We start from the raw sequence: 14,399 nt of genomic DNA on the forward strand, positions 1-14,399 counted from the left end.
CAAAAGACATGGAGCATCGAGTTGGGAAGGAGAGTAGAGCCTGGGAGGTTCTGGGTGGGCAGAAATGTGGAATGGACGTGCCTCAGATACACTGTGCACATATATGAAACTTTCAAAAAACATAATTTTTAAGATAAAAAAGATGGTTTAAAACAAAATGGTGGAGAAGGAATTGAGGAAAACCTTGCAACCACATCTACTCACCCATGCAGGCTCACACACTATATACTACACACACACACACACACACACACACACACACACACACACAGAGAGAGAGAGAGAGAGAGGGAGACAGAGACAGAGAGACAGAGACAGAGAGACAGAGAGAGACAGAGACAAAGAGTGCAGAAGAAGGAGGAATTCAATGTTCAGAACATCTAATCTAGCAGAAATGTGAATTAATAACTGAATAATTATAAAGCCACTTATAATAAGCACATTTTCACAAATGTATACAATTATATAAAAATAGCTTAAACTTCTAATAAGAAATTTCAATTGCCATACAAAAACATAATAAAAATAGCGCCTACTATTGGGGAAATGTCATATAATTCAATACATGCATACATTGTGTAAAGCTTAAGGAAAACTCCAGGGTTTTTTGTTTGGTTTGTTGTATGTTTTTTGTTTTTGTCTTAGTAACATGATGCACTGAGTTAACTAGGGGAAAGCACAGATGATTCATTTGCCCTTGAGCTTGTCCTTGAATAAGTGTCCTCTTACCTGTAGTGGGGGGTGAGAGTCCAGTGAGTGTATTGATCAGGGTGGTTTTCCCAGCTCCACTATGACCAAGGAGGGCAGTGATCTGGCCTTCATATATGTCAAATCCAAGACCTGACATGATTGCAGAGATATTGCATTCAGAACCTGAATAGCCACTCTATAGTCTCCACCATTTACAGTTTCTCACTCTATAGATGTGTGTGAGTACTAATCTTCAAAAACAAGAGCAACCTCAAAATTTGTCTGTAATTCCTCATCCTCATTCCTACTGAAGTTTTACAATAGTCTCTAAATCATATACCCATGTTAAATGTAATCTTTTTTTTTTTTTTACCTCTTAAGGCTTCTACTTTTCCATGCTTTCCTGAATATTCTTTTTTAAGATTTTTTATTCTGCAAAAAAAGAAAAAAAATGTTTCAAGGAAATTGCAGTGAATGGGAGAGGCCTGATGAAACCTAGACATTCTTTGTTTTGCACAGGCATGGTCAGAAGCATCCTGAGAATCCCATGAGAGGCAGCAGCTCTGCCCATCGTATCTCAACAGAGCAGAAGTGGAGGGAGCAGCCAGCATGTGGATACATGCAGTGGTCTGTGGAGACGATGAGAGACGACTAGAGAGGAAAGCTGGAGATGAAATCAGTGGTGGAAGATTACACGGTGTGTGTGAAGGAAACCACATCAGATCCAAAGGACTTGTGCTGCTTTGGAGTCAAGAGCCCCCAAGTGAGGTCTCATCTACGGCACTTACACCACAGATCTGCAACTCACAGAGTCCACATCTGCAGTAATCACGCAAGAATGGTGACACTAATTACAACATGGGGTTGATTCCTAAGAAAACAAAGAGTTGCAGAACCCAGGATACTTGAAGTTTCCAAAGAAGAGCAAGAGAGAATGAAACCATAAGACAGGTTTAAGAGTCCACAGAAGTGATGCAGGGTGACTGCATACCCATGATCCCAGCACTCGGAACACAGGCGAGGGTCTAGAAGTCTGAGGCCAGCCTGGGATACAGCTTGTGTTCCGGGTCAGACTGACTTATAAAGTAACATTTTGATTAAATAAAAAATAAAAGTACACAGAAGACTTCCAATGAGTTGAAGGACTATTATGCAGTAGGGTGTGTGCAGTCTACCTGAGTTCATTTCCTGTAATACCAATACAAAGCATGCGGTGCGCTACAGACAAAACTTGAGCAAAGAGAAGGATCTTTGGGATGTGTAGCTGTTTAGAAGACAAAGCGTTGACCATAGTGCAGGCATGGCTTTGGGGGAGGTGATATCAGGCATTAGTGACTTTTGGTCTCGTGATACAGAGCTTTAATGCCTTGTGGGCTCATCATCTCTTCCCACCTTTCTGCGGTGTCTCCAACCCCCATTTCTACATCACTTATGTTTGTGTTTTCATCGTATCCGCCTAGAAGAGAAATAAAAAGCAACCAAGTGCATTCTACAGAAAGAGGATGTGAATAAGGGAGTGGCTCCCCCCGCCCGCCATCACCCACCTTCCCTCCCACGTCTATCAAGAGAACATCAGAGCAAAATATGAAGAGGAATAAGGAAGATGGTGAGGAATGTGGAACTGAAGTCCATATTTGTTGACAGTTGTTACTGTACCAAAAGATACTAGTAAGCGTGAATACGGGAAATGGGATAAAAGACAGTGCTATTTAGAACGAGAGTATCACTGCGTAAGACCAGTGGGCTGGGAGGAGGTGGGCGCAGAGAGGCTCAGAAGGAAGTCTTTGAACACCAGTCTGGTCTGTAGGGGTCTGATCTGGATCTGCTCTCTGTTGCACTTCCCCAAGTCTGATCTGGGCCTACTCTCTATTGTATGTATTTCCATTTGACTTATTTGTTACCTGATAGCTTCTTTTCCCTGGAATTCTGGAGACACTGGTTCCAATGAGTCATTCAGTGAAGGATCAGAATCTATTTCATTCTCAAGGACCACACGATTTGCTCCTCTGTGCTGAAACCAGTAAGACGACTTCAGGAAAAACAATGGAGACCGTCGATGTCCGTACTTACCTACACAGACAGGACAGGAGGTGAGAAAGTATCAGGGCAGTCACTACTTGAAGGAGAACATGCCATTTAGCTAGCATGCCAAATCTACCTCTTTGACTCTCAACCCGAGCCCTTGTTATTACCCTAGGAAGTACCATACAATGCCATATTTCCAATATGAGAAAAGAGCAGCATTGTGAAAGAAGTGTCTGTAAGTCAGAGACTTGCTTTGAGAGGAACTTAAACATTGTATTAAGTCCAAAGTGAATGGATAAATGTGGTACATATAAAGTTAAAATATCCTCAGCTATAAGAAAAAGTAAATTTTTAGGTAAACAGATAGAACTGGAAAAACTGAGTTACCCATCGAAGTAACTCACACCCAGAAAGACAAATGCCCTCAGATGCAGAACCTCGCTTCAAATCTTTTGTTTCTTGCATCTAACCAGGAGCAAAACTGAAGCCAAGAAACTAGAAAGTGGTGGGGCTTGTGGAAATATTAAGGGAGGAGACTAGGAGATTAGAGGTTAAATGAGAGTGTCAGAATGGAATGACAAGATAGAAGGATTTAGGCAGGGAAGGTCTTTTGGGGATATAGGAGAGATGGGGTAAAGTGGGGCCAACCCAAGGTAGGGGTAAGAAAAGCCACAGAGAAGCCTGCTATCTCACAATCCAGCAATATAAGTGGAAGGGTTAGAGAACTCTCATAAAAAAGGAGAGAGGAGGGGTAGGCAGGGTCAGGGGAAGGTCAGTCAAAGGACTAAAGGGGATGGGGATGGGAGAATGCGGGGAAGAAAGGGGAGTGATGAATCAGTTAATGGGAGCAAAGGATTTACAAATGGGCCCTAAGAAAACCCACTAGTTAGTAAGCTAACCTCAAGAGTTAAAATGGAATCACCATGAATGGATGAGCAATGTCATACGTGAAAGACAAGGTATTATGCTTTGTATGTGCTTGGCCCAGGGAGTGGCCCTATTGGATGTGGCCCTGTTGAAGTGGGTATGTCACTGTGGGTGTGGGTCTTAAGACCCTTATCCTAGTTGCCTAGAAGTCAGTCTTCCACTAGCTGACTTCAGATGAAGATGTAGAACTCTCAGCTCCTCCTGCACCATGCCTGCCTGGATGCTGCCATGTTCCCACCTTGATGATAATGGACTGAATCTCTGAACCTGGAAGCCAGCCTCAATTAAATGTTATCCTTATAAGAGTTGCCTTGGTTATAGTGTCTGTTCACAGCAGTAAAACCCTAACTAAGACAGAAGGGTTATTAAATGAATGTTGCAATACAAGGTATAAGATAGTTCCTTCTGTGTTATTGGCCAGGGAGGCCCTAGAGATTTTTAAAAAGGGAGTAGGGAACATTGCCATTGCTTTTGGATACCTACTCTAACTATATGGTAAAACCCTATTGCCTAAGACACCACATACGTGAACTAAAGGACACAGAGAAATTAATAACCAGCTACTCAGGGATCTTTCTTTCTACTAGCCAGCTTTCACAAGGCCAGCAGATACAATGCAGGTTTCAAACACTGAAAAGCCATCTAAAGTCTTTCTTAGCACTGGACTATGTGCATTACAACACTTACAAGGCAAGCAAGTTGTTCCTATGGCAATAGTGGCACAGCTATTAGAAGGTAAATAACTAATTTAATATTGGATTTGAAGTATGCTCCAAAGGAGTGAGTTTCATGCCTGGTACGGGAATCTTGTTCAAAAGCCCAAGGCAGAGAGGAAGTTCATGGCTCCCTAGGAAAGATCTTGCTATTGTTATTTTGTTGAATGGCCATGTTGTCAAGGTGTCTTCTAAATACTTGCATTTATAGTTATTTTCTAAGTTAGTATTTCAATGACTATGATACCATGACCAAAATTAACTTGGAAAGGAACAAGTTCATTTCACCTTACAACTTATAAGTTCACCACTGAAGGAAGTTAGGGCAAGAACCTGGAGATGAAGTGAAGCAGAAGCCATGGAGGAGTGATGCTTACTGGCTTGCTTCCCATAGCTTCCTCAACCTGTTTCTTATATAATTCAAAACCATCAGCCCAAGGGTAACACTGCCTACAGTTTATCAAGCTGACATAAGAGTATCCAAAACACCCATAAACCTGAGCTGCTCTTAGCCTTCATCAGAAATTGAAGTTGAAGCATTAGGAAGATTGAGAAGCACTGTCATAGTTGCTTTAAGTAAATGCAGGTAGTACAAATGTATGAAATTCTTCTACTACTTACTGAGTGTAATTTTGTCAAAATATAATGCCAGTGCCAAATAGAGAAGAGCATCCAAAACCAGCATGAAGAGGATGGCCATGATTAGGTATGAGTTGTTTGGAGAGTTCAAATTTACAATAGAATTCACATCATAGTCCAAATGTATAAGCTGAAAAAGAGACACATAGAATGTTTAAGGGATTAATGTAGTTTTAAGGATAATTATGGTCTTGATTCTGCTAGACACCAAGGGAAAGATAAAAGAGACAAAGTATATATCTCTATACAGCTCATGCCTGCTCATGGCCACTACTTACCTAATTACAAACCACAGATGGTAACTATATCTCCTTAGACACAGTCAAATTGCCAGGAAGGTGGTGTGTGAGACATCCAAAGCAAAAATCCATCAGGATTAAAAGGTATGAACGGGAGGGTGTTCTTGAGTTGTTATATTAATTTTATAATTATAGTTGACTGGTTATATTATAAGTATGTGATTATATAATAATTTTTAAAATTTCATTTCAGAGTGAAAAATGGAGAAATGAAAGTCTCTAAGGAGCTGAGCAGAAAGAGGAGGATAATTTCAACAGCATACAATGACTTCACATGAATTAGTTTTTCTGAGGGGAGATTTAACTTCACATGGAAATGTGCAATCTTTTTTCAAAGTCTTGATTTTCCAACACTTGTGATACCCTTAAAGGAACATGTTCCTCAAGCTTAAATCTGAGAAATGTTCAGTCAGAAAGATAAGCTGAGCCGCAGCACCCAGCAAGTGTCATCCTCCACTTAGAGCCAGAAAACTAACAAAACATCTCAGTACAAGCCATGAGAAACCAAGTTCAAGTTATGTGTATGGGAGTCCAAGAGACTCCCCAAACAATACAGGCTTTTGCTATTGTCTCCTGGAGGTTGGAGGTAAGTCCCTATTGCTACAAACGCCATGCAAGGGACTCAGGATTTGGCCTAGATCTGACTTGAAATCTACCTCCTTAAGGACTAGTTTTCAAAGTATGGGACAGTGATGTGCAAGCTGCCAGTCGAGGGAAGCAGTGAACACAGCAGTAACCAGCATGAGAAAACAACCCTTCAGGTGCGTGTATGGTACCTACCCATATCTTGGTGGTAACCAGCAGCTCTGTCATCAGGCTGAAGCCTTATTCAATGAGAGGGAATTCATGCACGGTGTAGGAAATCTAGCCAACTACCCAGGGCTGGTGAGGTCAAGGATCTTAGGACTACTTCCATTCCCTAAATCAGCACGGTTCCCAACTGCATTCTAAAGACTCATCCTTATCCTCACAGCTGAGCACAGTTCTCACTTCTCCTCAAGGACGCTTTGTTTTGCAAACATGGAGACCATTATAGAAAGCTACAATTCGTCAAAATGTAAAGAACAGCCGAGGGCAGGGCTCTGAGGGCAGGGCTCTCGGCTGAAATGGATACACTTAAGGCACAATCTCTGTGCCTAGGCTTCAGGAAACAGAAGAGAGGGAAGAAAGATGTTAAGAGGCAGAGGGATGGAAAACTACAGGGAGACGGGTCTCCGAGACATGACAAGGAAACTATGCTCATCATAGCTCAACAATGTGCCTGAATAAAACCTGAAAAGGGCAATGATAGACACACAGATGTGGGAAAGGGAAAATCTCACAGGGCCCCACCCCCAACAAAGAACTACAGGCAACAGACTGAGAGACAAATGATCAGTCTTCCCAAAGGATGAGCCCTTTACTTCATGATCCAATATCAAGTGGTCAGACCTGAAATCACTAAAAAGATTGAGTGTGTGTTATATATTTATAAGCATCTGTCTATCTGTCTGTGTGTGTGTGTGTGTGTGAGAGAGAGAGAGAGAGAGAGAGAGAGAGAGAGAGAGAGAGAGGACATGAATATGAAAGGGAGTGATGTAGATGTGAAGGGAAGCCATGAAGGGGGGTGGGGGAGGAAAGTGAAGAGAGAATATGATGTGGTTATATTATAATTTCTTTTAAAAATTTAGCTGGGTGGTGGTAGTGGTGGTGTACGCCTTTAATCCCAGCACTCAGTAGACAAAGACATGCAGATCTCTGTGAGTTCAAGGCCCGCTACGCACAGAAACCCTGTCTTGAAAACAAAAACAAAACAAAACAAAACAAAAAAAAACCAACAAAATTTAATTCAATTTAGTGTAAAAGGAAATAAATATGCTGAGAGAGAAAAATAAATATGTCTCTTATCCCTTAAACTTCTATATCCCTTAAACTTGTTTTTACAAACATGGGAGAGAAATATTAGTGTTTAGTGTATACTGTATAAATCATTGAAGGAATCTATCTTGAGTGTTGTGTACAAAAATAAAACTGTAGGACAGCAAAGACAGCTCAGCTGTTAAAAGTGCCTGAGTTTGATCCCCATAACCCGCATGGTGGAAGGAGAGAACTGACATCTGTCACATTGTCCTCTGACCTCCATGCAGACATCATGACATGCCTTTGTGTGTGCACTTACACACATGTAGACAGACAGACAGACAGACAGGCAGACAGACAGACAAGTTTTAATAAAATGAAACAAAGCGATTACCTCCCTTCTTACCTGGGCCATTCCAGTCGTAAAGGCAAAGGGGCTAAGAAAACACAAGGTCCACTCCATAAAGGCGGGAAGATGTTTGTACAATGCTGTGAACCCCAGACTTCCCCAGAAGACGGTGAGCAGGAAGACAGCCAAGCCGGTAAGAAACGGTTTCTTTAACAACACACTCATGAGGAAAGATAAAGTTATCTGAAAGGAGAAAAAAAAAATTGACTAGTATGGTGGTCTGACCATCACTAGTACAGTAAAAAGGAATTTCACATCTGGATAAGTGTCATCCAAAGACGCATGGGTTCCAGTCTCCGACCCGAGGCTCTACTGAGAAGTGGGACTTTGTGGAAGTTTTCCTCTCACTGGATGCTTAGCCCTAAAGGGAATTATAAAAGCCCAGCTCCTTCTTCTTTTTTGACATCCTGGTCATGATGTAAGCCACTTTGATCTACCATGAACTAGTGACATAATGTGCTGCCCAGGCACAGGCCAAAGCAACAAGGTCAACCAATCCTGGACGTCAAACTATGGGGGCAGGGGAGAAGCAAACCCCCTTTCCTCTTGCTAATTCATTGTCTCCGGCACTCAGGATGGAGACCCAAAGCTGACCAACACAGTATTTGGAAAGTTTATCTCTGGTTTTCAATTGCATACTATAAGGAAATTCTGCACAGAACAGAAAAGGCATAAACACAGTGATTGGAGGGAGGAAGGGAGAGGGGCAGGGGGAGAGAGGGAGGAATCACCAACTTACCAAAGACAGGCCATAAAGGAGAAACAGCAGGAACACCACCATGAAGCCAGTTAAGACGACAACTTGGGAAGATTTCACAATAAGTGACATCAAAGTAGCCACGACAAGGATGAAGCCAGCATACATCAGACCCCAGGAAAGCCTGGCCGAGAAACACAGGGTTAACGCAGATGCTATCACTCGCTCACTCCGTTTGTTTGCTTACTAAGCAAATGTTTTTAAAAGTGTGTGACTTACCAAGAGTTTCTCCTAAAAGGGTAATCTCTAACAAATCAGAAAACTTTCCTCAACTTAAAGTTCATATTCTATGGAGCAAGGAAGGAAATAAACAAGCAAATGTGTGCAATAAATAGCTGCCTACACTAACGTTAATTTTCAATTGAACAGCCTGGAGTCATCTGAACTGCATCAAGCTGCAGCTGTGCACTGCCTGGGTGAGGTTGGTCTGTGGGCATGTCTGTGAGGCAGGGCATTATTGGATGATGTAGAATGGCCCAGCCCACACTGGGAGGCAACATCCCTTAGGCAGGTGGTCCTGGCTAAGCACAACCTAGTGAGGGAGCCAGCAAGGAGTCCTCCATGGCTCCTGCCTCTGGGTTCCTATTTTGGGTTCTGGCCATCATGACTTCCCTCTATGATGGACTAGGACTAGGGAAGTCTAAGCCAAATAAACCCTTTCCTCCCCCAGGTAGCTCTGCGCTTACCACCACAACAGAAGGAAACGAAAAACAATAGCTAGGTGCGAACTGAGGAGGCCATGAACTGGACAATAAGATGAGTATAATGGAGAGTGTTTATTAAGAAGAGAAGATTCGGTGTTGCCTTTTCAGTTCTGTGTGACTTCCCTCATACTGCGCAGGCTTGAAGTTTTGTAAGCCAAACTGCTTCTGTCGCATTAGCGCTGCCTGTGTATGAGCTGTCCTAGACTGGCGCGCGCGAGGCAGCCACATTCCAGTAAGAATGCATTTGTAGACGACGACATTTGAGCTTTTGCATAGATTTCTATGTCTCCTACACTGTTATTGCTGTTTTTATTTTCTTCCCAGCACTAAAAGTGTAGCAGCCACGCCTACTTAAAAAAAAACAAAAAGGCAGAAAAATGGTTTAGCAGCTTCCGACCTAGATGAGTCAGTGCAAGAATACAGCGACGACAGCCATGGAGAATATGCATGCTTAGGTGGATGGAAGGAGAGCGATTACTACTAATGCCAAAGACAGGAAGGAAGCTTTGCGCAGGGTCTAGCCACGTCACAGGCTTGGGTTCAGACATTCTAACTAAATTGTGACATTATAACTAAATATGTTAAGGAGCATATTTGATTTCTTTATATTTCGACTTCCTCTCCCCCGGAAAAGATTAAAGATTCAATTAGTGCTGTGTCCACAATGGGCAGCTAGTTTCCTTTATTTACAGTAAAAATCCCATCAAGTTCAGGAAGTCTTGTTTCTCTGTCCAATGTTAGTAATTCCCTTTTCACAATCCACTGCGATGACCTGAAACTGTCCCTCCATCTGCTTTCTATAAACATCTTAATTTCATTCAAATAAAAGATCAGGCCTTTTTATGCAAAAACCCCAATATTTTTCAATCCTTCCTCACTAGATTTTTTTTTTTTCAAATAGAATACTGTCTGCTACCTCCTCATAGTTTTCCAACATCTTTTAAGATATAGTGAACAAACAGCCTTCAATGTTGAGGCTATCATTTTAACACACAAAGGGAGAAAAGAAAAAACCCTTGCATTGTATCAAATTTCCCATATCCCTTCTTTTGTAAAAAATATTTCATTTTAAATTATGTACATGTGCATTTCTATGGGAGATGTGTGGGAGGAAAGTATGTGCAAATGTGTGTGTGCCTGTGGAGGCTGGAAGCACAGGTCCCCTGGACCTGGAGTTACCGGCAGTTGTAAGCTATCAGACTTGGAGGCTGGGAACCGAAGGGTCCTCCGGGGCAGCATGCACTCTCAACACACGATCCACCTCTCAACCCCTTTGTGCTTTCTTTACACACTCAGTATATTGAACATTACTTTAGGAAAAATAACAAGTTTGGTAGAAGCCAGCCAGTAAAATGTGTGGTCTTCTTATTCAACAGAGTTTCTCTTTAGAGACCAGCATGTTCCTGGAACTATGCATCCCCTGGACACCATCTTTAACACTGAAAATAACAGAGCTCATGAAAGGGAGGCTTGACGTTCAAACCATTGCTTTCTGACTCTTCACTTGGCTCTACCTGCCTCTAATACATCACTTGGCTGATCCCATCTCAAAGCCTGGCTACTAACTATTGAGTCCTCATTTTCCTAACGTGCATCCGCTGTCCTTTTAGAATGCATGGTTTTTCCTACCCTTCCATCAACTGATGTCTGATACAGAGCATTTACATTTTCTCAGCTTCAGTGTAAGGCACTCTAAGTAAATCTTTTAATTTAATCCTGCTGCCAACAAGAAGTAGAACTATGATCTGTGCCTCGTGGAAAAGAAGACTGACACCCATGGAGTTTAAATAACACATCCAAGGTCGTAGCTACTAACTAGGAGACAGCCTATGGCTTCCCACTGGGCAGGCTACCGCTCTAACCACTCTGCTGTCTTGTCTCTACTAAGGAAAGCTCGATGCTCAGGACATAAGAGCTTGTTCTTCCATGACCCATGTAAAGTGGGACCAGTTATCATCACATTTAACATAAAGTCTAAAATATGTATTTTGTTTTACACTAAAAAAAAAACCCTTTAACTTCTCAATTATTTTGGTTCATATGAACACAATAACTAAGTCCCTGAGAGTCATACTCTGTGAAGCTAGTGTCCTGAACGTGGGAAGCGCCTTAGCGTTTCTTTGTCAAAGAAATACAGAAAACTTCAGCCACCAAGTGTGTGAAGCCATACCCTGCAAACATCCATATGCTGTGATTCACTAAAGCTCTGAGTCTAAGCATGGTGTCAAAGAGTCTAACGAGTCCCCTTATTTAAGTTATTCTGTTTACAAATGCCCATCAGCGTAACATAGACACGTGATTTACCAGAAGGCCGACTCTCGAAGCCCCATCATGGCCATCAATGCTGTCATGTACTGTCTTTCTTGGGTAATGTTGACTGATAGATAATATATAAAGGGAGAAAAGGAAATAGCACAGAAGAAAATAAAAAAATCAGTTACAACTCCTCCTTGGCCGATAAAAGGCAGCATCTTCATATTTGATCCAATGACTGACATCAGCTCTTCCATCACGGAGTGGTTTGTTGTCATCTAAAGAAGGACACCAGTGAACAAATTGGTATCTCATTGCAAACATTTCTTCAAACTGTAAGAAGGCATTAGCTCATAGTTCTCGGAATGTCCAAAGTTCTACCTTAAGTCTTTCAGGAGAAAAAAATTTACTTGTTTTTAAAACTGCCTGGAGTACCACCTCAAACTAGATCTTCTCTGGAGTTGTTAGTCAGAGTAGCACCTGCTTTATTGCTTAGGCAGAGCATGATTTACTGTCCCACAATAGACCTTGAACCCTGATGATGGCTGTACATCCATCTCTACTTCTGTACTACCAGGATCTCTGCTTATGACTGGCTGTGCTGTGTATATTTATTTTTAAGTCACCAATACCCTTACACTACAGCCTGGATACAGAAGCTCTTCGGCATACAATGCTTAGTGGCAATACTACTACTACTACTAATAATAATAATAATAATAATAACAACAACAACAACAACAATAATAGCAGTAGTAGTAGAAGAGCATCCATATCTCTTCTCTACCTAACAAAATTCTAAAGGCAGTGCCCTTCCCTTCCTTTAACTCACCACTCACCTCTATGAGAGCAGCATTAATGGCAGCTTGAAAGGCTACAAAGCCTTTTTCCCAGAAGATTGAACTTTCACAAATCATTTTGTTGTTGAATGCTTCACAAGGAGCTTCAAGAAAAGAAGACACAACCACTATTAGGTGACCAGATTGTCTTTGCTGTGGGATAAATAAAAAAACTGTAATTCTCCAAAATGTGTCTAAAATCTATAATAATATATTATTTGGTAAGGCTCATTGGTTCAGGTTATAGAGCATGCCCAAGGACGACATACAAGATTGCTTCATCAACGTCTTTTAAGATCAGCTCTTGTTTATTTCCTTATTATATTTTCGTTCAGCTGTCACCTTCTATTGTCTGCCCCAGAGAAAAAGGAAAAAGAAACTCACTAGCCGAAGGCACTGAGCTAGTTTTAAGTGGCTGGAACGACTGCGCAGGAGACTCTTTTTGAAGTTTTTAATATAAAAAAAAAAAAGAAAAATAGTAACAAGAGTAGTTTTTAATTTTCTGAAACAGGTTTTCATTCAGTAATTGAGTGAATGATGAACTCAAAAGTATAACCTTCAAATAAGCATGGAGAGCCCTGAAAATACCCAACGTGGACCTACTATATATAAAAATCTGCTTAGCTAGAGTGAATGCCAGGACTCTGTGATGCTTGACTACCTACGTTCACTACATCACTACTCACACTAGCCAGACATAAAGCCTGCCTAGGCATCTATCAGCAGACGAATGGGCATCACCTATAGACAGTCAAGTTTTGTTCAGCCATAAGAAATGAATTGATGCCATTTGCAGGAAATCAGGTGCAACGGGAGGCCATCAGATTAAACAAAAATAAGTCAAACTCAGGACAGACTATCACATTTCCTCTCATTTTTAGATCGTAGACTTTATATAAATACATAAAACCATATATACATACATATGAATGACATGATTGTAGAAGCAAGACCGAATGGTGATAACAGGAAGGAAAGAGGAAAAAATGGAGGGTGGGGGTAAATAGGGTTAAATTATACAATAGAGTTGACTTAATATATCTGGTTTTAATCTCATTAGATACAAGAAATATATACCAATAAAATTATATTTTTGAAAATTAAAGGTTTTATTTAATAAGGACTGATCCTTCCTTGATTTAAAATTAACACAGTTAATTTCAGTTCCTGTTATATGCCCCAAGGATTGATGAAATAATTGCAATACCTACATTAATATATATTTAATGATGTCAAAGTTACCTGAATGGTCTTTGTGCTCTTTTGTTTTAGGGATCCTCTGACCCCAAGAAAATTTCAAATGATATGAGAAAGTACCCTTGAAGATGACTCTCACTGCATCCATGGAGTAATTAAAATCTAGTGCATTCATGGTTTTTTCATCAGGACACGCCACAACCGTTCTTCCTGCCATGAGAAGAAAGGGAAGAATCCAGTAAGCTTCCTAGACTGCCCAGAGACAGCAGGCCAGGTTCAAGTGTATTCGGATCATCTTATGTTCAAGTTGTTTCTTCCCCTGAGACATGCACACTTAGAACAAAGCGGGAGATTTCTAATGTTCTAATGAAATTGGTAATGTTCTGTGGCAGATACCCTTCCTTTTAAGACATGTTCATGTTGTGTGTGAACATTCTGCCTGTGTGTATGTGAGTGTGGCACATGAGTGCCTGGTGCCAGAGGAACTCAGAAGAGGATTTCAGAGTCTCTCTAGCTGGAGTTATGGATGGTTGTGAATCACTCCAAGTGTCTGGGAATCAAAGCTCTATAAGAGCTACAAGTGCTATTTGCCATGGAACCATCTCTCCAGCCAATGGTAGACACTCTTGTTGAAAATACCCCAAGCTTCTCCAAAGACTTTAGCCAATAATTTAAGCCACAGTGAATTTTATTATCGCGATAGTAGTCTATCCATTTCAGTACACACACAGACAGACTTGTCTGATAAGAGAATATGCTATTTGCACTCAGCGACAGTATCACATGGCCAAATAGATGAGACAATATGCAATTGTTAAATCTAACTACATTTTACTTACGTGACCGTTTGTCCTAATTCATATAATGTAAATGGCTGATATCCATCGCAGGTCAGGTAACTCATACAACCCATGTAATTTTGCAGTCTGTGTTTTCCTGTGCACATGTTATGGATGCAATTCAACATGTTTCTTTGTTATGCGGTAGATTTCCAAAAGTTCGAAAGCTGCTTAATCTGATCTTTAAAAGGTATGATCCTCTGTGCCAGACTACGGGAGGTAGTGTGTTGCTAGATTAGAGGCCCATAACTTCTGATGGTCTCTTTTAG

The 14,399-nt window shown here is 41.2% G+C and overlaps 1 protein-coding gene and 1 long non-coding RNA gene across 5 annotated transcripts in view; one reads left to right on the top strand and one right to left on the bottom strand.

Annotated features, from left to right (window-relative positions):
* The window catches only part of LOC116077357, an 8,355-nt gene extending 1,717 nt beyond the window's left edge, over positions 1-6,638 (top strand). The window contains exons 2-4 of the long non-coding RNA XR_004113214.1: positions 1,210-2,296; positions 2,599-2,780; positions 5,487-6,638. This is a non-coding gene — a long non-coding RNA (uncharacterized LOC116077357). The remainder of the gene's footprint in view (positions 1-1,209; positions 2,297-2,598; positions 2,781-5,486) is intronic.
* Abca9 (ATP binding cassette subfamily A member 9) overlaps positions 1-14,399 on the bottom strand; it is a 66,521-nt gene that overhangs the window by 45,920 nt on the left and 6,202 nt on the right. For 3 of the 4 annotated variants that reach the window (XM_031351848.1, XM_031351847.1, XM_031351846.1), the window contains exons 4-12: positions 13,337-13,501; positions 12,095-12,198; positions 11,307-11,533; positions 8,281-8,422; positions 7,539-7,724; positions 4,977-5,124; positions 2,592-2,760; positions 1,064-1,122; positions 730-840 (exon numbers count right to left, since the gene is read on the bottom strand). In XM_031351848.1, coding sequence (XP_031207708.1) covers positions 730-840; positions 1,064-1,122; positions 2,592-2,760; positions 4,977-5,124; positions 7,539-7,724; positions 8,281-8,422; positions 11,307-11,533; positions 12,095-12,198; positions 13,337-13,501 — 1,311 coding nt within the window. Of the gene's footprint in view, positions 1-729; positions 841-1,063; positions 1,123-2,591; positions 2,761-4,976; positions 5,125-7,538; positions 7,725-8,280; positions 8,423-11,306; positions 11,534-12,094; positions 12,199-13,336; positions 13,502-14,399 lie in introns of those variants that run through there. The other variant, XM_031351849.1, reaches the window with a different exon arrangement.

The sequence above is a fragment of the Mastomys coucha genome, unplaced genomic scaffold (assembly GCF_008632895.1).
Source record: "Mastomys coucha isolate ucsf_1 unplaced genomic scaffold, UCSF_Mcou_1 pScaffold5, whole genome shotgun sequence".
Taxonomy (NCBI): Eukaryota; Metazoa; Chordata; class Mammalia; order Rodentia; family Muridae; genus Mastomys; species Mastomys coucha.